The sequence below is a fragment of the Gracilinanus agilis genome, chromosome 3, assembly GCF_016433145.1.
Source record: "Gracilinanus agilis isolate LMUSP501 chromosome 3, AgileGrace, whole genome shotgun sequence".
In the NCBI taxonomy this organism is placed as follows: Eukaryota; Metazoa; Chordata; class Mammalia; order Didelphimorphia; family Didelphidae; genus Gracilinanus; species Gracilinanus agilis.
In genome coordinates, this window is record NC_058132.1 from 640,472,389 (window position 1) to 640,498,197 (window position 25,809).

The 25,809-nt window shown below is 42.9% G+C and overlaps 1 protein-coding gene across 5 annotated transcripts in view; it reads right to left on the reverse strand.

The window, feature by feature from the left end:
- Positions 1-25,809, reverse strand: part of DLG1 (discs large MAGUK scaffold protein 1) — a 267,052-nt gene that overhangs the window by 74,208 nt on the left and 167,035 nt on the right. For 4 of the 5 annotated variants that reach the window (XM_044670870.1, XM_044670871.1, XM_044670868.1 and 1 more), the window contains 5 exons: positions 16,987-17,037; positions 12,777-12,901; positions 5,978-6,147; positions 4,560-4,696; positions 2,492-2,636 (listed from right to left, as the gene is read on the reverse strand). In XM_044670870.1, the coding sequence (XP_044526805.1) occupies positions 2,492-2,636; positions 4,560-4,696; positions 5,978-6,147; positions 12,777-12,901; positions 16,987-17,037 (628 nt within the window). Of the gene's footprint in view, positions 1-2,491; positions 2,637-4,559; positions 4,700-5,977; positions 6,148-12,776; positions 12,902-16,986; positions 17,038-25,809 lie in introns of all 5 variants that reach the window. The other variant, XM_044670872.1, reaches the window with a different exon arrangement.

A 25,809-nucleotide genomic window follows, 5' to 3' on the forward strand; every position in this document is an offset into this window, starting at 1 on the left:
TTACTTGGAAGCTCTTGAATTTGGCTATTATATTCCTGGGGATTGTATTTTTAGGTCTAGTGTAGAGAGTGATCTATGGATCCTTTCAATGTCTATATTGCCCTCTTGTAGAACTTCAGGGCAGTTTTGCTGAATAATATCTTTTAGTATGGAGTCCAAATTTCTATTAATTTTTGCTTTTTCAGGAAGACCAGTGATTCTCAAATTGTCACTTCTAGACCTGTTTTCTTGATCTGTCAATTTCTCAGTGAGATAGTTCATGTTTCCTTCTATTTTATCAGTCTTTTGGCTTTGCTTTAATTGTTCTTGCTGTCTTGAGAGATCATTGGCTTCTACTTGCCCAATTCTTGTCTTTAGAGACTGGTTTTCTGCTTTAATCTTTTGATTTTCCTTTTTGATTTGGTCCATCCTGTTTTCCAGCTGTTTGATTTTGGTCTCCAATTTGCTTATCAATTCTTTTGACTTGGGGGCATCTTTTTTGAATTGCCCAATTCTAGCCTTTAGAGACTGGTTTTTGGCTATAATCTTTTGGTTTTCCTTTTCAATCTGGTCTGTTTGGTTCTTCAAGGCTTCCAGCTGGTCATTTCTGGTCTTCAATTTGCTCATCAATTCATTTGATTTCTGAGCCTCACTTTCCAATTGTGAAATTCTGCCTTTTAGACTGTTATTTTCTTGCCAGATCCCTTCCATCTTTCTCATAATCTCAGATTTGAACTCTTCAAGAGCTTGTGACCCATTTTCATTTTTTGGGGAAGGTTTGGATATGGTTACTTGTTTGTTCTCCTCTGCTGTTTGCTCTGTTGTCTGGATTTTTTCTGTGAAAAAGTTGTTGAGTGTTAAAGGTTTCTTCTTGTTCTTTCTCTTCTGGGGTTCTAGTGTCTGGCTTGCCATTGTTAGCCCAGCGCCCTCTTAGCTTTATCCTCACATCCAGGGTCTGTCTGCACTCTTTAGGCTCCTGAGGTCTCAGGACTAGTTGTTCTCAGGGTCAAGCCTCCTGGTGGTTCCCTTGCTTATTCCTCTGCCCGAAGCTCCTTTAACAGTCTCAGGGTGCTGCTTCCACAATCATGTACTCCTCTGAACTGGGTCCCCACACAACGTTGGTGCCTGTGCTCAGGATTCGCATCTGTACCTGCATCCCCTCCTGTGCTCAAGGTCTGTGTTCAAAATCCGCGTGTTCTTTAGCTTCTTGGGGTCTTAAGTCTTGCTGCTCTCAGGAGCAAGCCCTGGTGATCCCAGGTAGCTGCCCAGGACTTAATGGATGCCCCAAACTTGCTCTAACTCTTGTGCCCTGGCTTTAGCCCTGTAGGTGGTGTGTGTATGTGGGGTAGGGGGTTGCTCAGCTCATGTTTTAGTGAAAGCTGTTTCACCCCTTTATAGCATGGAAATGCCCCAATCCCACATCCCTTCAATGCTGCACCCTGTTGTGGGGTCCCTTCATTAGTTTGGATTTGTTTTTATGTCCTCTTTAGGAGTCCTATATGTGTGGGTTAGGAGAGGTTAAGCAGCTGCGTTTTATTCTGCCACCATCTTAACCCGGACACCCCAATTCTGCTTTTTAAAGAGCTCTCTCCAGTGGATTTTTGTGTCTCTTTTATTATTTATTATATTGTTTTTAAAGGTGTTATTTTCTTTAGTATTTTTTGTGCCTCCTTTACAAAGCTGTTAACTCTTTTTTCACTATATTCTTGCATCACTCTCATTTCTTTTCCAAGTTTGATTTTTAAAAATCCCGTCTGGAATTCTTTTTTTCTTCCTGAGTCCAAGTCATGATTTTCTTTGGGGCTCTGGAGATAGCTGTTTTGACTTTGTTTTCTTCTGATTTTGTGCTATTATCTTCTTTGTCACCATAGTATATTTTGTTGTTTCCTCATTTTTTAAGCCTATTTCTTTTTTTTTTTTTTTTGTAAATTTCAAAGAAATTTTATATTGGTAGATATTATGCAGATATGACTTTATATTCCTAGATGTTACCCCAAATTAATCAATCAACCAGCATTCATTAATTTTAGAAAGACATTAGATTTATATTGTGAATTTTTGTTTTTACTTTGTATAATAGCATGACTGCAACTCTTGCTTTTTGGGGATGCAATCTTTTTATAAATATTTATTAAGCTCCTATTATGTGCCAGGCCCTGTGCCACGTGACGGAGAGACAATTTCTGAACTCTCAAGGAGATTTCAATTTGTTGGGGGAGGCAATATACAAGCTGCTATAGAGAAAGAACGCCTTATGCAGGATAAATGGGAAATAAACAAAGGGAAGGATCTGGGTTTTTTCTAAGGATATGGATAATCAAAAGAAACAACAAATAAAAACTGTTACTAAAGAACTGAATATGATTCAACCTAAGGAATATTTTTCTATGTCTATATTTCCTTATTAATAGTAATAATGAAGAATCAAAAGAAAACAAATTGTCTATTAACTTAATTTATGAAATTCAATGGAGAAAACATGAAATAAAATCTCCCCAGAGGCCATACTTACAATTGGTGACATCGGGAGGAACACAGCCATCATTCATGTACATACTGGTGGGTTTTGCTACTCTCAGGTAAACAAAGTCAGATGTGTTTTTTAAGGCTGTCACAGCTTCTTCATGAGTCACTTCTTCTAAGCATACACTGTTCACCTAAAACAAAAATGAGGCAGATGGAATTGGGATGTCTTAAGACAGAAAACCTTTTCATGTGTTTGCAACATAAACTGAAATTTCCAAAGATAAGATAGAATTTCAATTTTGTATGATCTGACTATCCAGAAACATTTAGTCACCCCACATTTTGTGCCAGGCAATGGGCTAGGTACTCAAGCTAACTGGTATAAAGAATGAAACAAGGCACATTGAAGAAGGCCTCCATATCTCAGGAGGAGTCATCACCTAGATACCTAAAAAAACAACTGTCTACAGTGTGGAAAATGGGCTAGAAGGGAGAGATGATCAGGAAGAAAGGGATGCCAAAGGCCTGAACTAGACTGGTAACTTCAGGAAAGGAAAGACAGGATATTATATGGGAAGGATGTTGTAGACAGAGAAGTGGTACATAAAGGGAAAGGAATTAACATTTGTTAAATGTCTCCTCAGTGCCAGGCTTGTGATTCTATTTGGTCACTGAGTGGCTCTAGAGGGGCAGATGGAGAGATGAATGCTGGTGAGGAGTGTGATTATGAACCTGGGACAGGCTAGTCCAGGGATGTCTCAAATGGCTATAACAAGTTTGGAAGAGGGGGGAGTTTGGGGATGTCCTGTATTGGATATGCCAAACTGGGGATGTTCATGGAACATCCAGTCTGAAATGACAGGCCATTGGTGGGGCTGACTTGGGGCTCAAGAGAAAGAGTGGGATAAGATAGAGAGATCTTGTAGGAACTGGAATAGTGTTAGTAATTCAATCCTTGAGAGCTAATGAGGGCATGAACCAACAGAGAAAGAGAAAAAGGCCCAAGACAGAAACTTGGGGAACCTCCATAGGCACTTAAATGTTCTTATTTGTTTCTATGGAAATGAACAGGAACAAGACAATATTCATCCATTCAAGGATTCTGTAGATATACCTAAGAAAGAGATACTAACTAAAATTATAGTCAACAACATCCCAGGTTTGCTGAGGGTAGGTCATGGTGCCTCTCTCTAAACCTTAATTCCAAGGTGCTTACTACAACCAACTTGAAAGCCACATTCTCCTCTGAGCTTCGAGTCCAGTCCCAGGTTTAACAAGTTTAACAAATAGGAGTCTAAAACAAAACCAAGTAAGAGTCTATGAGAAGCCTTGCTTTCGGGGCAAAGCTGGAAGTTAGGCCTGCTGGGGTTCCTTGCTCCAAGGCACTTGGTTCCCCAGGGTAAGGTTTCTGAACCCAACTTTTTATTTAATTTAAAAAGCAATTCACTGCTATCTATCTATCTATCTATCTATCTATCTATCTGTCTGTCTGTCTGTCTGTCTGTCTGTCTGTCTATCTATCTATCTACCTATCTCTCTCTCTATCTATCTGGAGAGAGATAGAAAGAGAAAGAAAGAGAAAGTTTGTTTTGTTTTGATTTTTTATTGTATTGGGAAAAAAAAATCTTTTTTTGAACTCAATTCTTGTAGTTTTTTCTACTTGGATCCTTAACCCTTAACTGCCTCAGATTCTGTCTCTGTTATGAATCATTTGGTCCTTCTCTAACTTGGACTGATCCCTTGGGTTTTGGAGGCTGTGTTGAGGTCAGCTTTCCATCCCACCCCTTTCCTTTTTTCATCTCCCCTGTTGCCAGACTCGATACCCATGGCTGGGGGATATGTGCCAGATCCTATGATCCAGAGAGAATTAAAAGCATATGCCAAAATGTTTCCAGATAAAAATAAACAAGAGCGAGGGTCTAGGAATAGCTAGGAATATTTTTGGGTCCATGAATATGCTCCAAGAAAGATATACAAAAAATGTTTTCTTTTTTGTAGACTAAAAAATTCTTCATTGCTAAGAAGCAGCATCTTTTCAAATACAGAAAATCATAATATGACTGAAAATGTAGGAAGAAAACAGGAGACCAAAGGAAAAACAAGAAGCTACTTACTGCTAAAAGTTTATCTCCAATCTGTAGTTTGCCATCTTTATGGGCTGCTCCCCCTTCAATAATTTTGGTGACGTAGATGCTGTTATCCCCAGGAATATGCTGATTCCCAACTCCGCCAGCTATACTGAACCCAAGACCTGCTTGGAAAACACAAAAGCATGAATTTGCCTTGGATATGTGAGATCTTAGCTCAATGCCCTAAGCAGGCCCTGGAATCACAAGGGCCTTAACGCAATGATGAAATGGTGACCTCTTCAATAAGGCTCTCCATCCCCCGCCCCTGGCTCCAGCCCTTTGGGCAGGGAAAAGCCATTTCTCCTGACTCCTGGCACCCTAGACACTGCACACACTCCTCCCTTCTTTATTTTTGCCGTGTTATTAAAAAACCCACAGTGTTTTCTCCCTGGAAGTCTTCCCCAACCTCATGCTTCCTTGCTACCATATAGCAATCTCTGGGTTTCAGAGACTCTACTGAGCTCAATGTTGATTGGATTTCCTCATCCTGGAACAAAGGGCTCTTTCAGTTCCATCAAGGCTTCATTAAGCACCTCTCAGGTCCTGGGCTGGGTGCTAAGGATTCAAAGAGGAAATTTTCTTGCCCTCAAGATGGAATGACAAAACAAGTAAAGGATCACCACCTACTGAGAGGGGAGGCGTGAGAGAGCACGGATCAGTCCGCTGAAGCAGGATGCCATGCTGCCTACCCATCACTTCATTTTGAGACAGCGAAATGGGAACAAATGCAAGGAGGGGCTTGGAGATGAGCATTTTTAAAATTTCAATTATTTAGTTTTTGGTTCTTGAAATGTGGAACAATTTTGCAATAATGTGATGGAAGACATGATGAGTGGAAGTTTTAAGGACCGTCTATTTGTTCTTTTCTTGGCCCATCTTCCATCTCAGCTGTACTTGTCAGGTTAGTAAACAGGCAAGTTATCAAACAAAAAAGCTTCACAAACTAAGGATTGTTTGTTCCAAGAATAGACAAAGAGAGCATCTAAAATCAATAGGAATTGATAGTGAAAATAATACAGGGGCAGCTAACCTGGGTAGCACAATGGATAGAGCACCAGGCCTGGAGCTGAGAGGTGCAGGGTTCAAATCTGACCTCAGATACTTCCTATCTGTGTGACCCTGGGCAAGTCATTTAACCCCAATCGCCTAGTCCTTACCACTCTTCTGTCTTAAAACTGATACCAAGCCAGAAGGTAAGGGTTTAGAAAAAAATAGAAAAAGTTTAAAATGAATCAATCTCAGGAAAGAAGAGAACTGGTATAAGATAGAAATGATTTGCTTTTTGACATATCCTACTCAGATGTGCAGATCGCTTTTGAAATTTAGGCAAATTCTCCCTCTTATTGAAAGGACTTGCTTAGGCTGGTAAGAATGAAGCCAGAAGCATCTTCTTGCTGCCCTACCTTTGGGGCCTTTCACAAGTTTGATCTCCACCGTCTTCTCTGTCACTGGCTTCCGTCTTTTGACGTACAGACGCACAATTGACCCTGCTTCCTTCAAGGCTTCAACTGCTTTGCTGTGGGTCACATCCCGGACATCAACTTCATTTACTCGCAGAATACAATCATTGACCCTACAGAGACACATAGGAAACAAGAAAGACCTTTTTAATACATGCTTCCTCGTCTCTAAGTCCAAGGGATAAAACTCTTTTTGGATCTGGCCCAAAGGTCCAACTGGACCCAAAAGCCGATCCTATCAGAGCAAGTTAAAAAAAAACACACACACAAAGGAATCCAAAGAGTCTGCGTTAGAGAGCTCTAGAAACTGAACATTTAAATTCTTAAGTCCAATTGCTTGGGGAAACGGTTTGGAATTATGTGAAGAAAAGAACTCAAATGTCCACACCCTCCAAACCAGAGATTCTACTGTGAGACATTTATTCCCGTGCAGGCAAATGGCCCAACAGAAACGCCCCATTGCCCTCGAAATACTCAGAGCCATATTTCAGGTAGGAGCAAAGAGGCTGAGGAATCGCACTAGAATGAAGACAAGAATAGGATGTATAGCAGTAGGTGCAGAAAGCCTCTTAAGGTGTGATGCCAAGTGAATAAGCTGGAGAAAGAGAACAATTTGTGATGACCAGGAGGAAGCAGGGGAAAGAACAATGAGAAATGGCCACAACCCAGCCTCATCCTCAGGAACAGGGGCTTCACACATACGTGTGTGTGTGTGTGTGTGTGTGTGTGTGTGTGTGTGTGTGTGTGTGTATGTGTGTGTGTGTGTATGTGTGTGTGTGTGTGTGACAGAGAGAGAGAGAGAGAGAGGGAGGGAGGGAGGGGTGTTGGCTGGGGGTACCAGAAGATGCCAGAATTTCTCAATATCCTGGTTAGCTTTGCCTAAACGTCTTTCTTTTGTTTCAAGGGAAAGTGTTTACCACCTGTGATCTGGTGCCCTTTCCAGGGCAAGGCCTCAAGCCCTTGGGCCAGGATGACTTTCAAGGCCTCAGTTACTTCAACCAGTCTCGTAGTGCAGGTCCTCCTCTGGAAATGCTCCAATTTATCAACGTCCCGACTAAAACAGGGCTCCCCAGGCTGAACAAAACGCTTGACACACGTACAGATGAAGAGGACAGTGCACAAAAGAATGGCCAGTTCCTAAACCAGTGACTGTTCCCTGCTGGGCTGCTGTATCATGCTGACAATGACTTAAGGCTTGCAGGTATCACACCTCAAACCCTCAAAGCTTTTCCAGTCCAGCCATTCTGCTCTTACAACCCTCCCACTGAATACGAGAGAGGCTAATTTCATGAAACCCCCCAAGCGAAAGATTTCAAATTTGTTCTATTCCAATTTATCTTTTCTGATTCTGCCAAATGTTCTAATTTGTGCTTTAATTAGGCAATTTTGGTTTCGAATTCTACTGACATTTGCCAGAATGAGAAATGTCTGAGGAAGTTTCAGTAATCATAACTATTGCATTAAGAATATAACCGGTTTATCTTAGAAACAGAATAGCTGTGAGGCAAATGAACACAAAGACAAGACACGAATTCACCAAATACTCATGATACTTGACAGAATGCAAGAAATACCCCTGCCAAAAGTCCAAAGGGGGTCCATAATAAGAGGTTTGTCAGCCAAATGGACCATCATATCATGTCACACACATTCTTGTTGAGAACCCACCAAGAACTGCATCCCAGACCTCAGAAGGAACAGGTCCAAGTGTTCAGAGAAGGGTAAGGAGGGCCTCGTGGATGAAAAGGCTCAAGAATGAAATTCTAAAATGACAAACATTTCAATGAGGACAAAAGGAGAATGATCCAAAGCAACCCCATAGGCCACCTTGGGATTAACGGCTAAATTAGATAGAAGCATGGACAGCTGGGAAAGGCTGAACACAGGGTCCAGCACTAGCATCTGTATTGCTGTGGTCAGAAGGCGCCGAGGCTACCAAAGGCACCTCAAGACAACCAAAGTGATATACAGAAAGGAAAAAAAGATCAGGACATGCTAGAGCTGGGGCTTAAAGCAGACAGGAAGAGGATAATGCATGATGGAGGGAAGAAGGAAACATAAGAAACTGAGAATAATCACTCTACTGGGAAGCATCAAGCAAGAATGGCTTCATGGGGACTGAGAGAGGAAGAGAGCGCTTGGCTGTCCTTAGTGAGCTCCCCGGCAGCCCGGATGCCGAGTCAGAGGAGCCTACGTCCGATGAGCAGAGACAGTGATCTTGACAAGCTAGTGGAGAACTAAAGAGATACCACAGGAGTAGAGAAGAATCAATGAACTGATTTTCAAAAAAGAACAGAAGACAGAACACGGCACGTTGGGGAAGTTGAATTCAATTCTGGGCAATAGTGCAGACTATTTCATCCAAGGGCTATTTACTGATGGGCTCCAAACGGAAGCCAGAGCAAATGTGGCTCCTTCAAGAACAGGTCAGGCAAAGGCTTGGAACATGGTTACTGGGAGGACAGACTAAAGGATGGCTACAGAGCCAAGACCCATTCCTTTGTAGACTGTTTGGCTGCTTCTGCTCATTTCAGGCTGCCCCAACTCACCCAAGCCTGCACATTTCCAGTCACTCCCAAGTCAAAAAGCATCAGTTTTAAATCTAACATTTTGCTACATAAATATATGCTGCTAGAAAGATTTGGGGAATGATGGGGCTCTTCTTTCTCTCTCTGATTTCCCTGAGGTGCCGGTCCAGCAGGGAGAGCATGGGCCCAAGCATCCCAAGAGGAAGGACTTTGCTCACCTCCTTCTGAATTGTTTTCTCGCATGGTTGGGCCAATTCGGGACTCTACCAAAATGTATTCGGATGATTTCTTTTGAAGAGACTCAGAACACTGTCGACTTCTGTCTTCTGACAACTTGACAAGGGTGCTAGACTTTACCCAGTTCACCAAAACAGGAGGAAATTTCTCAGACTGTACTTGTGAAAACAATGGCAAGACACAGGTGTGATGATAATGCAGCCAAGAGCATTTGGAAGCGATGGAATGGCTGAAGTAAGAGAGTAGCTAACGATGGCTTGATTTCAACTTGGGAGGAGGGTTCCAAGTAGTGGTCTGTGTTTGGCTGTCACTGAATCCTCCATGAAGGTTAGGATGGCCTTCTCCCTCAGCCCCCTGAGTTGTCATTACCTAACACCCTCCTGAAATTATTTTGAAGGATTCAATGTATTCATTTACACACACATGTTCAAGAAAAAAGGGGGTCCAAGGGCAGCTCAGTGAATAGAAGATCTGGTTCAAATCTGGCCTCAGAGACTTCCCAGCTGTGTGACCCTGGGCAAGTCACTTAACCCCCATTGCCTAGCCCTTACCAGTCTTCTGCCTTGGAACAGAACTTGTATCAATTCTAAGACAAAAGGTAAGGGTTTAAAAAAAAAGATATCTAAAAGGAAGGAAGAAAGAAAGAAGGGGATCAGGTCCCAAAGCAAGAGCGAGATCACTACCTACATGAAGTCAAGTGGGCTGTAAGTGCTGGATGTAAAGCCAGAAAAGTGCAACACACGGATTTCCTTCTGGTTCTAAGCTTGAATACAGAATTGTAGCATACCTCATGGGAGTTCCTTTGTCATGCCTCTTATAGGCTGACATATTAAAAATCATATTTTAGAAATATTGTCTCTTTGGAATCAATAATTACTAAATTGAAATAAATGTTCTTGATCACTTTCTTAAAAATAGCTGGGGTTCTTGGGGGGTCGGGTGGAATTCCAAAGTTCTTTCTTTTAACCCCCCCCAATTTTAGTGAGGGCTAAGTAAATCAGAACATGGACCTTGTTATTCATCACTGTTTATTTTGAAAAGCCCCACTGATTTATCTCTAGAGTAAAATGGGAAGGATCGTACTGTCTACTTCACAGGATTATTTTGAGGATTGCACAAGATCATTTATGTAAGTGCTGTGCAAACTTTAAAATGGCTGATAAATGGTAGCTGTTTATTTTTACTAATATTAACATTGTTATTACAACAGCATATGGACAGACATATGGAAGCCTATGGGCTTCACCAGTAAACTGATGGTCCTGTCCCAGGCTTTCTTCACTCCAAAGCCATGCCCATGCCTCCTCCTCTACTGGCTCATCAGCCCGGAGGGGCCCCGCCCCCAGCCTGCTCTCTTCCCATTTCTAAGGCTCCCCCACCCCTGCCTTCTTCCAATCCTGGCCCTGTTCCTGACTTGAACCTGGAGTTCAGAACCACACGGTCCCAATGCTGGTTCCCCGTCTCCTCTTCAAGCCACCCCCAGCATTGTTTTTCAGCTCCCTGTAAGAATGGCAGCTCCTTCAGGGCAAGGCCTGTAGCTTTTCGTTTGTATTGGTGTCCTCAGTGTCTGCCCCAAACTAAGTGCTTCCCAAATGGCTATTTTCTTCTTTCCTCCTTTCCTGGAGGGCCGAAGCCATTTCATTTTGGCCAGTGTTTAGCTCAGTGTAAAGCATGGAGACCTGGTAAGAACTTCTGAAGTGTTTATCAAATTAAATTAACTTGTGCTATTTCTGTTTTTATTAATGACACGAGGAAATGCTATGCACAGAGATAAGAGGGAGATCTGCTGGTGGATTCACATGGAGACGATTCCTTCTGGATATTACTGAATTATTTCTATATGGGGTTTTGAATTTGACTTCTGTCACTCATTCCTTTGTTCCGAAGAACTTCAAGGAAAGTCCCAGCCTAGAGGCTAGTAGCTACAAGGGGGAGATGAGGAGGTTCATCTTGCTCAGGAAACGAGGAGTTCAATTAAGAGCTACTGCTTAGAGCAGAACAAAGTTCTTGAGTCTTTCATTAAACAACGGTACAGGACACTCCTACCTGGGCTGAACTCGATTTCTCCCCTAGATACTGGGGCAAGGGACCAGGTACAGGACTATCAACTCTCACTCGGGGGATGGGGAAGGGCCGAGGGAGGTTCTGGATGGATCCTCTCCTCACCGGCTATTCACCAATTAGAAATGTCTCAGGATGTCCAAAGGGAGGGACTGAGTAATGAGCTACCCAAATTGCATTTTTAGACCCACATGAGGGAACTTCCTTGTCTTTCATCACTGACCAATTAATTTATTAATTACTGCTACCCTCATCAATAAATTGATCTTCTTACCCAGAAGCCAGTCTCTCAGAATCTTGAATCACCACAATATGATACTGAGACATCTAGGACGTCTAAAATATGGAGACCAGCTTGACCTTCGGGGAAAGTCAAGTAAGATGAAAAATCACAGAGATAAATGGAAAATCTTCGATTTGGATCTCAAAAAGTCATTATCACAAGTATAAAGCGGTGCAGGCACAGTTACACAGCCATCGAGATGAACTGAGCTAGTACACTGTCAACTGGATGATTTGCCATGGCATCGGGGCAGCCCAGACAGCTGAACTAATTTCAGGCAGCACTGGGGGTCAGAGCCCAGGACTTGGGAGGTGACAGCGCCTCTCTCCTTTGTCCTGATAAGATGGCAGCTGGAGGACCGAGGCACCATGAGTCCATACCGTGTGAAGATCAGTTGAAGAGACAGGGAGAAAAGAAGATCCACCGGGAGAGAGGCACAAGGGCTACTTTGGAGTGTTTTAAGGCCTATCAAGTCATCTGGCAGAGGAATGAGACTGATCTTGGAGGCCACAACTAGGATTAATGGGTAGAAGTTGAAGAGAGATAGGTTTGGGCCTGATTTAAGGAAAGACTTTACCATCAGAGAGATCTGAAAGCAGAAAGGGCTTCCTTGGGAGACAGGAGGCTCTCCCCTCCAGCACAGGCTGTTATAAAGAAACTTTGCTATGGAGGCTTATTACTAGATTTATAAACATTTATTAGTAAAATGAATGGTTGAGGCCCAGATCAGATAAGCTGGCGCCTGGATAGATGGGGGCAGGGAGGGAGGGAAAGAAAAAGAGAGAGAGAGAGAGAGAGAGAGAGAGAGAGAAAACGAATCCTAGAGACCAGTAGGAAAGTCCAGAGCAAAAGCCACTCTTCTTCCCTCTCTCACTTTTTAAATCAATCGCCCTCCTCCCTCCATGGCCATATTGTCCTGGTTCTGCCATGTCAATTGTTAGGACACCCATGTTTGTGCTGGATGAGCCACCAACTGAGCTGTGTCCCACTACTGGAGTGCAAGGGATGGAGGTATTTTACTTCACACAAGGCCATGTTTTGGGGTAGTCTTGGGGGGGAAGGGGGTGAGGGGGCACAGAAAGCCATGGAAGACATTCTTCCTCAAGGAACACTGGCCAAGAGATCTTCTACTGCTAAAATTTTTTTCTTAACTTCTTAAAGCTCCTTCTATCCACTCCAAGGAGTTCCTGTGAAGGACGTTTCTGACTGACATAATTCACTGTTTCTAATCTCTGATATATACTATCTGCAAATATCCCAAATAAAATGTTATTCAATATTTACTATTGAAGTAAGATCACAGGAACAACCTCACCTGACAAAGACAAGGTAAGAATACATGGCTGAGGATTTGTGGATGAATTCAGCAATTTAATCATATACATGGCTCAAGATTTGGACACTAAAGAAAAACCAAGTTACAACTGAAGTGATGTTTACTACAAAAGAGAAATGACTACAAATGAGTACAAAACAAAAGAGAAAATGTCAACAGACCCTCTTACTGTAAATCTCTCCCCAATCTCACCCTAACAGATTTGATTTGGGAAAAATGCATACATAAAATTGTTTTTTTCAATCTGTTTTGTTATCAAAAAAGCTAGATTCATTATTCCAAGGAGAATTAACATACCGAAGTCTTCCATCCTGTGCTGCTGCTCCCCCTGCAATGATTTTTGTAATGAAAATACTCGAGTCATCTCCAATGTGGGGGTTATCAGTGCCCCCTGCAATGCTAAAACCAAGCCCTGAATTACCCTGAAGGGAAAAAAAGGTAAAGAATTCAAGTCAGCTATGAAAATCTTTATCAAATTCATCAAATTTGAAAATAAAAAAATGGATGTTTTCTAGATGAGGAGTAATCTAGAGAATGATAAAAGTACCGTGGGAGAGCAGGCATTTCCCCGGCTGACCTTCAAATCCAGAGCAAATGGACAGCTGCTCTCATGTAGAATTTGTGCCTCCTACACCCACTCAAGGACAGTTCAGTTTCATTGTAAACAGGTACAAGCAATGGTGCCGAGCTACTGTCTACACAGACCCCAGGAATCTACACTGCAGAAGGAACGAGGAGATGAGCTGCCAGAATGGTCCAGCTGAGGTATGTCAGTGGGCAAGAGAACTGCGCCACCGGGATGACTAGTCACTTGTCTACTGGGCTAACCGACAGAACCCTTTCTTGTTCAACTTTCTGGGCCTTACTCTAACCCTTTTCATGAGAACTGTCCCAACACTGAAATCTGCTTTCAAATCTCTTCTGTGTGCTGCCATCCAGAAGGCAAACTATGGCTTTAGCACGTGTTGATCCAGGACATCCCTCCACGTGGGCCTTTTCCCTTGGAATCTTTTCACAAGTCAATGATGTTTTGGACAAAACCAACAGAGGTCGGCAGGCACTCCACTCCTCAGGGAAGCACATTGTCTTCTGGGGCATTTTTTTTTTTGCCAGGGTTGTTTACAGATGGGAGCACAGGAGGGAGAGTGAGCTGCTCCCCATACTCAGAAGTGAATCCAATTTATTACCTTTGAAGTCATTCTACTGGCAAGAAGCTTTAGAAACCATCACAGTGAGGGCTATCAAACAAAGAGCCCAAAGCCCTCGGACCCTGCTACCTGTGCCTTTCATCTCTCACAAATGAGAGGGAGATCTTTATCGGTGACCTCTGGGATCTGCCAGCCTCTCTTCTCTCTCAGGCTGTGTGCAAGTGTGACTATGTGTGCTCCAGGGACATTTGGTTTGACGGCAGTACTTACCATTGATTCTACCCCTGGGATTGCCTGTCCCAAACAGGTCTGGGTGCACTTTCAGGAATGGTATACAGCAAATTTTTTGCCATAAATGTTGATGTGCATTATGTGAACCCCTTATGAGACAGAAGCACTATCTCAAAGAGTTTTTAAACATTTTAAAAAACGTTTTTTGTTGTGATCAAATTCTGCTTTCTCCCAGTGCCAGTTAAGCCAACTCTCCTCCCACAACTGAGAATCCCCAAATAAATAAAACTCACTGTACACATGTATGGTCCATCAAAACGTACGTCTACACTGGCTCTGCCCCAAAAAATGTGTCTCTTTCTGAATTCTAACAGGCTTCACCTCTCTATTAGGAGGGAAGTGACATGTTTTTTACTATTAATCCTCTGGTATTCTGGTTGGTCATTATGCTGAGAAGAGACCGGCACAATAACATTCCATCACCTCCACCAATGATAGCTTTGTTTGTCCCTTCCCCAGTGTGTGGGAATTCCCTCAGATTCCCATTCTTTGCCACTCCAAAGAACTAGAACTATTTTGTTTAAGACTAATCACTCCCTTAATCTACTCTCTAATTTGCCTTCTCCACTTTCATTTCTGGATGCATGTGTGCACGTGTACATCCCTCTCTCCTTTGACAGGCTCAGATAAGAGTAAGGGTTCAAGTGTAAGCTGCTCCCTCTCCCTCCTTTTTGGACAGCTGTATACTTTTGCACTGGATTGTGAGAGATAATTGTCTCCCAACCTCTCTTTTCTTTCCCTCTATCCCAGCCCCCAATGTATTCCTCTTTCCCTCCTCTCTCCAGATCATTACACTCTGAGGCCTTGTTTAATTCCCTGATGCTAAGAGGGGTCCAAGGGTACACAAACAGTATTTCTCCAAATGTGAACATAAACACTTTATGATTCTTTAATCTTTGGTGGTTCTCTTCTCTCCTGGGTCTACCCTTCAGGGTTTTCTCCCCAGCTCTGCCCTCTTCTTTAGGCAGCTTGGAAATCGTCTGTTTCGTACAAAGTCTATTTTAGACTCAATTTTGTTAGGCAAGTTATTCTTGGTTGCAAGTCCATATTGCTTTCTGGAATGTCATATCTCAAGTTCTTCAGCACCTTATAATGGTGGCTACTGGAATCATGAGATCCTAGCTATGGTTCCTCAGGACTTCAATTCTTGCTTTTCCTTTGACCTGGGAGCTCTGGCGCAGTGACTTTTGACGCATGTGTCTGGGAGGCTGCATTTTGGGGTTTCTTCCAGGAAGTGACCAGTGGATTCTGTTTCTAAGAGATCAGGTGGTTTTCAGTTCTTGAAACAGGATATCCAGACTCTTGTCATGGCCTCAGGAGGTCGGAGCCTTTGATTTCCCTTCTTGTTCTGTTGTCCAGATCAGTTATTTTTGCTGTGAGACACCTTACATTTGCTTCTGTTTTAATCCTGCTGTCTCCCAGAGTCACCTGGCTTCTCTTTGGGCCTTTCAAATTTTCAGAGCTTGTTGCTCGGACAAGGTCTGGCCCTGTGGCGCCATCCTGGTCGTTCACCCCTCTCGAGCTCTTTTTTCCCTCAATGGTTTTCCCACTTTTCCCCTCTAGTGCTCTTATTTCTAAAAAACATTCAACTCTTCCTTTTTTCAATTCTCATTTCATCTCTATCAGGAATTCTGAAAATAAAAAAAAAAAGGAATTCTGGAGGAGTTTTGTGCCCAAGATGGATGTTCCTTTGAGGCTTAGTTTGTGACTGCTTTGGGGTCATTCTTTTCTTCTGTGTTTGTGTCTTTTAGCTTCCCTGCTACCATATTAACTCTTCAGGATGGGCCTTTTTGTTTGTTGATTCTTCCGGTCTCTATCCTGTCTCTGGACTTGATGTTATTAGGCCCGGAGATGGTCTGTGGCACTTCTGGAGGGAAGGTCTGTGCTGGACTTGTTGCTGCTTTCTGGGGTATTTAGTTTTGTGTTATTCTAGGATCTCAGGGACAAGTAGGGACCTGTAAGCTTTCAGGACTCCCGGAGTGGTCTGATCCAGGTCAAAATTTGATTGCTGCCCTCCTTGGTCTGAGCTGCTGGAATCTGCCCCATCAGCAACCTGGGAAACTGGGTTCGTTCAGATTAGGAGAACTGTAGGTTCTCCTTTGGTGTGTAATTCCTGCCCTGGTTGTTCCTCTGCAGTGTGAGCTAGATGATGTGAATGAGGCCCTGCTCTGAGCCTGAGAAATGATATGAGATACACTGCTGCTGTGGGCTTCTGGACTTCTTCCTTTCTCAGTCCATCACCCAAAGCCTCCCAACCCCATGTAAAGATCTTCTTAATCCAGCCTAGTTCTGTGACCTGGAAATGTGGACTAGATCATAAAACTGCCAGTGCTTTGGCATAGATTTGAGGCTTCCTCCTGCCCTGGTGCACAGCTCCTCCCTGGGCACTGAAGTGCTTGCTTATAGCCCTCTCCTGGCCTGGCCCTAGTCTCCACTGTCCTAATCTGGCACTATGCTGAGCTGGGCCACAGAAATGATTGTGACCTAGACTATGAACTCCATGATCTACCACACACTTAACAAGTAAGCCGGCAGGCATCTGCTAAAAGATGGCAAATGAAGAGTGATTCACTGTTGTCAGGAGCCTAGCTGTTAGGAAGTAGGGAGCAAGGCAAACACATTGCTTTCCTTACAGCCGAAATTTTAATAAAACTCTTTAAACAAGCCTTATCTGCCAGAATGAAACTCCATAAGGAGTTTCCACTTCTATGGCTTCTATGGAATTAAGGCTAGTGAGGGGCGAGTCATCAATCCAGTCTGCATTCTTCCTGGTGAACTTCACTGAGATCAGATCTGCAACACCAAAAGCTCGAAGGAATAAATACTCACTCTTGGTCCTTGAAAAAGTAATGGGTTCACGTAAACAGAATCAATCTGGGCGTCTGGGGGGGGGTGTGTGTTTGTGCATGCACTATTCAGAATGTTTAAATAGTCTTTTTCTTTCAATTCTCTATTAATTAGAATAGACAGTAAGGCGAATCTAAGTGTTATTTTGGAAAACCAATTCTTATTTTAAAAAAAACACAACAGATTCAAGCACAAAACAAAGTCAATTAACATTGAATTACCCGTTCCAGTGTAATTTCTTCATATTCATAATCTGCATCTGTACCATTGACCTAATGTAGAGAGAAGAAGGTCACAGTTAAACAATAATAAGGACACACCTAATAAAACAGCTAGAATGTGTGTGTGGGGGGGTTATGCAGAGCAGAAAAGAGACACATTATAAATCCTTATTAATGGACAAAATGTCAATAAAAGAGGTGGTTGAATACACTGCCAGAACCCAATGACACAAATGTGAAGAAAATTCAAGGGATTACACATTGATAAGGAGTTCACTAAACTGCAGTCACAGCTGTCTGAGAGAGAGAGAGAGAGAGAGAGAGAGAGAGAGAGAGAGAGAGAGAGAGAAGTGGGAGGAAGGACCACAAAGCAAACTAAGAGAGGGAGAGACTAATCATGGAGACTGGAGAATGCTTCCTGAAGCCAACAGAAAAGTAAGAGGTGCCATTGTTTGATCCTCACAACCACCCTGGGATAGAGGGGGGCTGTTATTTATCATTATTTTATAGAAGCAAACAGAGGGGAAGGGACTTGCCTAGAATCACACAGCTATTAAGTGTCTGAGGCCACATTTGAACTCAGATCTCTCAGACTCCAGGCCCAATGTGCTGTCCATTTTATCAACCAGCTGTGCCCCAGACAGAAGGCCTCAGTGTGTTCAATAAGAGAGGAGGCATGGTCCTTAGATGATGAGCAGGAGAAACAATAACCTATGGAGCCAATTGGAAAGAAATGAAGGCAAAGTTTCAGAGAAGAATAAGTCCCCAAATCTGTGGTGGACCTAATAGCCTGCTGTCAGAGTAGAAAAAGGAAGCCAACATCAGGGGATGGGCTAAACGATCAGGCAGAGTAGAAAAAGAGGTCACAGGAAGGATGAAAAACAGGGTTTAGGGAAGTGAGACAGAGGGCGAGGGAGAAAAAGAGGAGATTGGGAATAAAGAGAAAAATGTCAGACTTGGGGATCAAGGGAGCACTGTGTTGGGGGATTTCATTTTTGAGATAACTGTAGACAAAGGATTAAAAAAAACTAAATTTAGAACTCAAATACATTGAATTTGTTTTTTAAGGCAGGAAAAAGTATAACTTTTATCAGTAAGGCAACACGCTTGGCACCAGAAAGAAGACATTTTTGTTTCCTTTAATTCACTGTCTATTTTAGGAAGGTTACAGCCAACTCTGAAGAGGCAGTCAACTAGACTATAAATCTGTTCAGCAAGGCAAATTTTTAACTCCCCATCATTCAACCTCCTCTTTATCTGTTATATTCTTAGAGAATGTAAATAAATGTCAAAACAAATACAATCCAGTATGGGAGGAGTCAATAAATCCGTAATAAATGAATAATTAGAATAGCTAGGAACTGCAAAATGCTATACATAACTCATTTGGTCCTCCCCCAAATCCGGTGAGGTCAGCATTATTTAGTGTCCTCATTTTACTGATGAGGAAATTGAGGCTGAGAAAGGTTAAGGACCTTGGCCAGGGTTTCAGAGCTCCTGGTAAGTTTCTGAGGCCAGATTCCTGAATTCAAGGCCAATGCTCTTCCCACTACACTATAATCAAACAATCTGTTGATTATCCTGTACTGAGGTCCATTGGGAAGACTGTCAAGAACTGATAATATTTTCAACGATTGAGGGAAAAGGTCTGAAGATCCTACTTAAGCTCTATTGCTACAGATCATCTCACAGCCTGGAAATGATTTGCACAGGGTCACTAGTTAAGGAACAGTGGGCTAATGAATTAGCTTTTAAACTTGAAACTGCTTCTACTCAAATGTACAGAAACATCAGAGAAACAAAATAAATGCATGGAAAGGCCTGATTAAAGTCAAAGGATAGGAAAGGAATGTTTGCAGTTTTTAATTAGCTATAGGGACTGGCCCTGGGATTTCCTCATCCCAAAGCTTTGCTCCTGGAACTTCTAGTGTTACGGAGCTGCCTCAGAGGGGAGGTAACTGGTCTGGGGTTTTCCATGAGCTCTGGGCTTCCAGGTCATGAATCTATTCACAGAAGGCTGCCTCTCACCCTGGGTTTTCCTGTGGTCTTTCTAAAGGCAGGACCAAGGGGAGAAGAGAGAAAGGAATGACCTCAAAAGTCACTGAACCCCAATCTTAAAAAGTCATGACCACTGAGCTTCCCATCAGCAGTTTTTGGTTGGTTCACTCTTCGAAATGCATCCATCTAGGAGCAAAGTCAGTGTCTGATACACGACCCATTCTCCTTCCATTTCGCCACTATAAACAAGATTCCTCATGATTTATCTCTCAGACTCTGAACTGCTGGGGATGGAAATTCATCCTGAAATTCAATATCCTCCTATCAACACCCTCTAAAAGAAATGAGCAGATAGAAGATCTGTCTTTATTCCAAGAAACAAACTCAAGGAGTTAGTTGACCTGAAGCACCTACTATGTGCAAGGAACTGTAGACTACTGACTTCATCTTATCTTCGAAACTACCCTGAGAAGAAAAGCCGGCCTACAGGGATCAACCAAAAAGAAGAATGTATTCAGGGCCCAGGGCTCCTGCTACTGTTCCACACTGCCTTGGGAATTGTCAATTCAATCCCTTTTCTACAGCAGATGGTTCCAATCTGTGTAGGCAGCTATGATGCCATCCACCCCAACAAGTCCTAGTTTATCCATATGGAACACACCCGTCATTCCCTCAACTTCTGCTAAGTGACACATGATTTGGAGTGGCAATCCTCAGTAGCCTTTCTCTGGAAGCCCAATGACTTACTGACGTCTTTCCCTAAAAAGCGCTTTTCTTAACTGAGCACGATCTAACACCAGCAGAGCAGAGGAGACAGAGAATGGGGAATATTTTGAATGGCACAGCTGTCTTTCCTTCATGGAGCCCCAAATGTGACCTGAGCCCCCCTCCCCCTTTAGTTCAGAACCCCGAGGGTTCAGAACCATCAGAAGCCAAGAGCTGAGTGCACGTTTGTCCCAGGAGGTTATCTTGGGTCAGGAAGACCATGGGGGCCCTATTGGCAGGGTCCCTGCCCCCAGAAAGCCCAACATGGAGGGCCAGGAGGCCCACTATGGAGAGAATTCTAGCCATCAGAGATCCTCAGCTTCAGCACTTGAGTCATTAGGGAGACTTTGAGCTTCCAGAAAGAAACAGACCCTGGGAGCCGAGTGCCGGCTTCATGTGCTGGGTGTACTCCTGGCACACTATCTTGGGCTCAGTGGTAGGGCGAGTATGGGTGTGCTGAACAACCCTCCAAGTCCAAATCATGCCATTCTGTCGTCTCTGGATACTGGGCAGCTTGAAGGGAAGAGTAAAACGAGTATCAGCTGCCGGGGCCTTCTCTACTCATAAAAAGCTTTCCTCCTCGGATTCTCATGCCACGCCTCCAAGGCAGATGCTACAGTGACCTCCCATTTTATAGATGGAGGTAAAAACAAGCTGAGAGAAATGACTTGCCTTGGCAATCAACTGGTCATTCCATTGGCATTTAAGTGACCACCACATGCAAAGCACAGACAAAACGGACACAGACCCAGGCCTCAAGGAGCACCCACTCTACTGGGACAGACAACTCACACATAAAGAAAAGTATGTATGTAGAACAAGTACAAGGAACTTTTTAAAGCGAGGGCCACTGGGGTGAAGGACGTGAAGGAAATGAGAAACTATCATCATTTCGGACAGCCTGGCTTCTCAGTGGATAAAGAGCTGGGCCTGGAGCCTGAAAGAACTGAATTCAATATAGCCTTAAATACTAGCCATGTGTCCCCAGGCAAATTGTTTACCCAGCTTGCCTCCGTTTCTTCATTCATCAAATGAGGATAATAATAGTCCCTAGCTCCCAGGGTGATTGGGAGGATCAAATGAGGGAATACTTAGCCTAGGGCCTAGCACATAGTAGGTTCTATATAAATGTTAGCTATTAACATTAATTCTAAGAGCCAGTTGAAGAGGGCATGTTTTTGTCCCTTCCTTCTGCTTGGGCCACGATTCAGGTTGTGGTTGTTACATCTAGCCCCGGTGGGCAATTTGAAGCCTTTCCTCCTTTGAGGTGAGGGTCATAGAGATTTGTCACCCAACTCAGATCTTGGCCCCACTGGGGCCCTTCTTCAGAGATTACTGTTTATTTACTCGAGAGTTCTTTCTTTCACATACACGGTTATTTGCAATAACTAATGGTCTGTTATGATAACTAATACAAACAACTCTTGATTTTTTCAGTGATTAATGGAAACTAAGAGTTTTCCCCATTAGAATAAATAACCTTCTTTGAAGACTGGAACAGTATTTTTGCCTTCTGTGGGATACCGAGTTTTGCTCAGTGACTGACACAGACCAAATTGTTAATAAAGCTTGATTAACAAATGAACTGACTTCAGCCCACACAAATCTGTGTTGTGTTGATTGGTCTTGTCTGAAGGCAAACACCACCTTTAGTACCTATCCGCCACTATTTCCTAACAGCTTCTTCATTCCGTTCCTCCAGTTGCCAAAGGAATTTTCCTTAAGGATAAATCAGACCCCCTCAATTCAAAAAACTCAAGTGGCTTTCACTTGCTCCAGGACAAACTACAACCCTTTCCTTTTACCATTTACAACCCTACACTCCCTGGCCCCAACTTCAATTTCTAGCCTCAGTAAACACCGCGGCAACTCTTGCACCCTGGGACTCTTAACAAAATGTGAAAGTGTCTCTTCGGGCTCCGCGAATCTGGGCTGCCCATGATCTATCGCCTCACTTTGGGATGCATGCACGCCCTCCTTCTTCCTCCCGGCCTCCTCCCAGTCTTTGGTTTTATCCAGGAATCTGTTCCCTCATAATGCTTCCACTTCCCCGACTACCCGAGGCTTAACTACTTTCCATCTGTTTGTCCTGACCCGCCTGGGATTAATGTCACCAGAACACAAGTGCAGGGCTTGGTACAAAGGAGACGCTTATTAAACGCCTGCTGGCAGAGTGCTGATCTTCCTCAGAAAGGTGACGGACGCGCTTCATCATCAGGGTTGTGGAACTCAGGCTGGACGCCACGTTAATAAGAATTCTCAAGTCTTTGAAAACCGTTTTCCCTTACAATGTGACAATGCTGTTTTCATTTGTGGTCACTCTCCTCTGCAGCAGTCCTTGCTCCTAGTTAACAGTGGACACCCTCATAACTTGAGTTGTTCAGCCACTCCCCAACTGAGGGGTGAACAGGTTAATCTATAGTAAGAAAAAGAAGAATTCGACAGCCCAGTCAGCTGTAAACTGGCTGAGCCATTCTGCAAACCCGCTCCAAATGACACCTTTTTGAACCATTGATCCCACTCCAAGATCTACATCTCAAAGGGATCAAAGAAAGAGAAATAAGATCCCTACGTGAGGAAACATTTTTAACAGCTCTTCTTGTGGCCAAGAACTAGAAACTAAGGCTTCCTGTTAGGCAGGAACCATCAGACAAACTGGTCCAGAAACAGAAGGCGATCTTATGCAGCCATCAGCAATGATAAGAAGGCTGGATTTCAAGTGCAACTAGAAAGACTTGCCCGAATTGATGCTGAGGAAAGTGAGCACAAGTAGGAAAACAATTCCCACACGGATAATAACACTATCCTTTAACCAAATCCGCTGGAAAGCCCAAACAACTCTGGGCCACACACAGACCACCACGATTTCAGAGGACTCAAGCACACCACCATCTTCTTCCTAACGATGAGGCAAGAAAATCATTTGTGTTCTTTAAAAAAAGTGCGATTCATGGGCCTCAGAGGGATGTCAAAAAAGTGCCCATTCTCGCTGCTCGCTCTCTCTGCAGGATCTTCTGAGGCCAAGACTTTGAGAGAAACCAGGAAATGCAGTGTAGAGATCAGGCTGCCTTCTGGCTGCCTGTTCAAAAAGTAATGGACTGACCGTGTTTGCCTCCTCCTGGACTCCTGAGCAATCCCTTTCTGTTCCTCAATCAATACCTGGTTTGGCTGCGCTGGCAGCTATTTGGAGGGATGCAAGCTGGAAAGGCTATTTCCATGAGACACAACTGCGGTGAGGTGGTCTCCTAATTAGGCTATATACCCAGAAGCTTTATTAAGAAAGCTTCTCTAAGCTTGTGTGAAAGGGGAAGCGAGGAAAATGCTGTTTCATTCCCAGACGGGTTTGAGGTAACTCGGCCAAAAGTTCTGGATCTTTTAATCAATTGATAAACTCTTATTAAGCACCTTTTATGGGCCAGGCACTGGGGACAGAAAAAAAAGAAAGAAAAAGACAGTCTCTGTCCTGAAGTAGCTCACAGTCTACTGAAGCTTAAACAAAGCAAGCTACTTGTAGGAGAAATAAGAAAGAATTGACAAAGGGAAAGCACTGGAATCCAGAGGAGTTCCTAGAGAAGGTAGGATTTTCCTTGGGATTTAAAGGAAGCCAGGGAGGTCAGCAGTCAGAGCAGAGGAGGGAGAGTGTTCTAGGCCCAGGGAACAGTCAGAGAACATCCAAAGCCAAGAGATGGAGAATCTGTTGGGGAGTAAGAAGTCTGGAAAGGTAGGTGGTGGCAGGCAATAAGGAGCTTTGAATGCTAGACACGGGATTCTGTATCTGCACCTGGAGGTGACAGGGGGTGTGACATGTCTGGACCCACACTCTAGGAAATCTACTCAGTGGCTGAATGGAGGATGGACTGGAGTAGAAAAGAAACCTGAGGTATAGAACCAACAGTTTCTATCACCTCCCTCAACCTATTAAAAAATGTTATTTATCTCATTCCTTTAAATGTTTTTAGCTATACAATATTTTATTCAAAGTAACTGTCGAAAATAAATTCTTTTTTTTTACAATAAAAAATTTAGTTTATTCCATTGATAAATTAATTCCACCCATAATTTAAACTAATATAAAACACTCATTATAAAGACACTACGTAAACAGGGCACAAAGTAACAAATGAAGAATGGACACACTCAGTTTTGTTTCCTTTTAGATTCATTTCTTCAGCAGACCAGTCTGTAAAGTTTTTTGTAGCCTAGTTATATTGGCATCCAATGCTGCAAGGCCATTTCTGAAGTCTTGTTCATCATGTGAAGTGAATGATGAGAGGGAAGACACACTCCAGCAGTTAAGACATTCTTGACATTAAATCGGTATTTAAAAAGCTGTAATCACAGAGAGTACTGTTTTTCAACAGAGAGCTAGCATCTTGATATGTCACGGTACTCTGTTGACCTGAAGGATTATCCCCAAAGTCACTGGGGATCTTACTGATTACCTCCTTTATTTTCATCAGCAGTTGCTCATCGTCTGTATTAACTTCCCTCACCTTTTCGGATACAACTTCTGTTTCCGTTTTCAGAGTGGAAGTACCAGGAAACATTTCGAAACCAGCCTTTGTATCATCTGAGGATGCAAATAAAGAGATGGACTTTTCCGAAGCAGGGATTCCATTGTTGCTAGATAGTTTGGAGTTAGCAACATTGTTCTGTGGCAATGGACTTGCTCTTTCAGGAGTGGATTTCTTTTTAGAGGAGCTTACAGCAAAGGGAAGGTAAATTGTCTCATCTTTCAGTCTGGATTCATCATCTAGTAACGTGTCAATCTCACTCCCTGTTTCTGAAAGGGCTTTTGAATGATAAAGTAGAGTCCCTAATTCATGATCTAAATCTAGGAGTTTATGTTTACAGACTTCGGGGTTTAGGAAATTTTCATAAGGTGTAGCTGGCACTCTCCCTTTTCCATCTTCTTTTAAAAATGGTGATTCTGTGTGAGTATAGATTTGGTTGTTTTCTAAACTTTTAAGGTAATTCATGGGAAGTGGAGATGGAGACTGTTCACACTGTAGGTGTTCTTCATGAATGTCTAGAAGGGATCTGGTAAGCATTGTTTCAGGCTTATAAAGAGCACCGTCCACACTGAAGTCTGTGAGGAATTGTGTCATGTTGTTCTGCAAAGTTCTGGTAAGTTCTTTTAGCCGGGTGATTTCAGCATCACGCTGATGTACTGTTAACTCCAAGATTTTCTTTTCTTTTCTAGATGTTTCCAGTTTAAAATGGTAGGTTTTCACACTGGCCAAGGCTTCCTCCAATTCCATTTTAATTTTTGTGGTCTCCATCTCAAAGTGCTGCTTATTTTCAAGTACTTTTTTATCTTGCTCTTGAAACAGTTTGATACACTTTTTGTATTCTTCCTTCTGGTTTTTAATCACTTTTAAGAGCTTGTCGTTCTTAGTCTTCATTAACTTCTGATTCCTTAATGACTCCTTCAACTGGGTTTGCAGGGACATATTCAGTGACTGAATGGAAATTAATTCAAAGTTGCAGTCCAGGCAATTGGATGACTTCATTGTCTTTTCTTGTTCTCTGAGTTGCTGGCTTAAAGCTTTCAATTTTCTGCGTAACTGAGTATCTTCATGCCTTAGGGTCTGCAAAGTTAAAGTTATTTCACTTTCCATGTGAGTGTTTTCGGTTATGTCTGGGAGCAGGGATATGCACTCTCCCACTTCTTTAATCAATCTTTGAATTTCAGAATCCCCTTGTTCTGCTACCAGTGCCTTGAGTTCTCCCAACAAGTACTTGAGCATTCTAAATTTTGGTGATGCTTCTTCTAGACTCATACTTTTTGCTTTCTGCATGTTCTTGACAGAGCTTAGGTCTTGCTTGGTTGCTAATTCAACCATTTTTAAATCTTCATCATCACTTAGAGATTCCCAAATATGTTCTGCAAAGTCTTCTTCAGTGGTCCAGACTGTAGGTTTCTCTATAGGGTCAAGGTTTTGGTGTCCTTCGTGTGCTTTTATTTTATGAGTATGTAACTGATCCAGGTATGTCTGGATACACTTTAGCAAATTTATTTCCTTACCCAATTGCTGAGAGATTCCTTGTGCTGCTAGA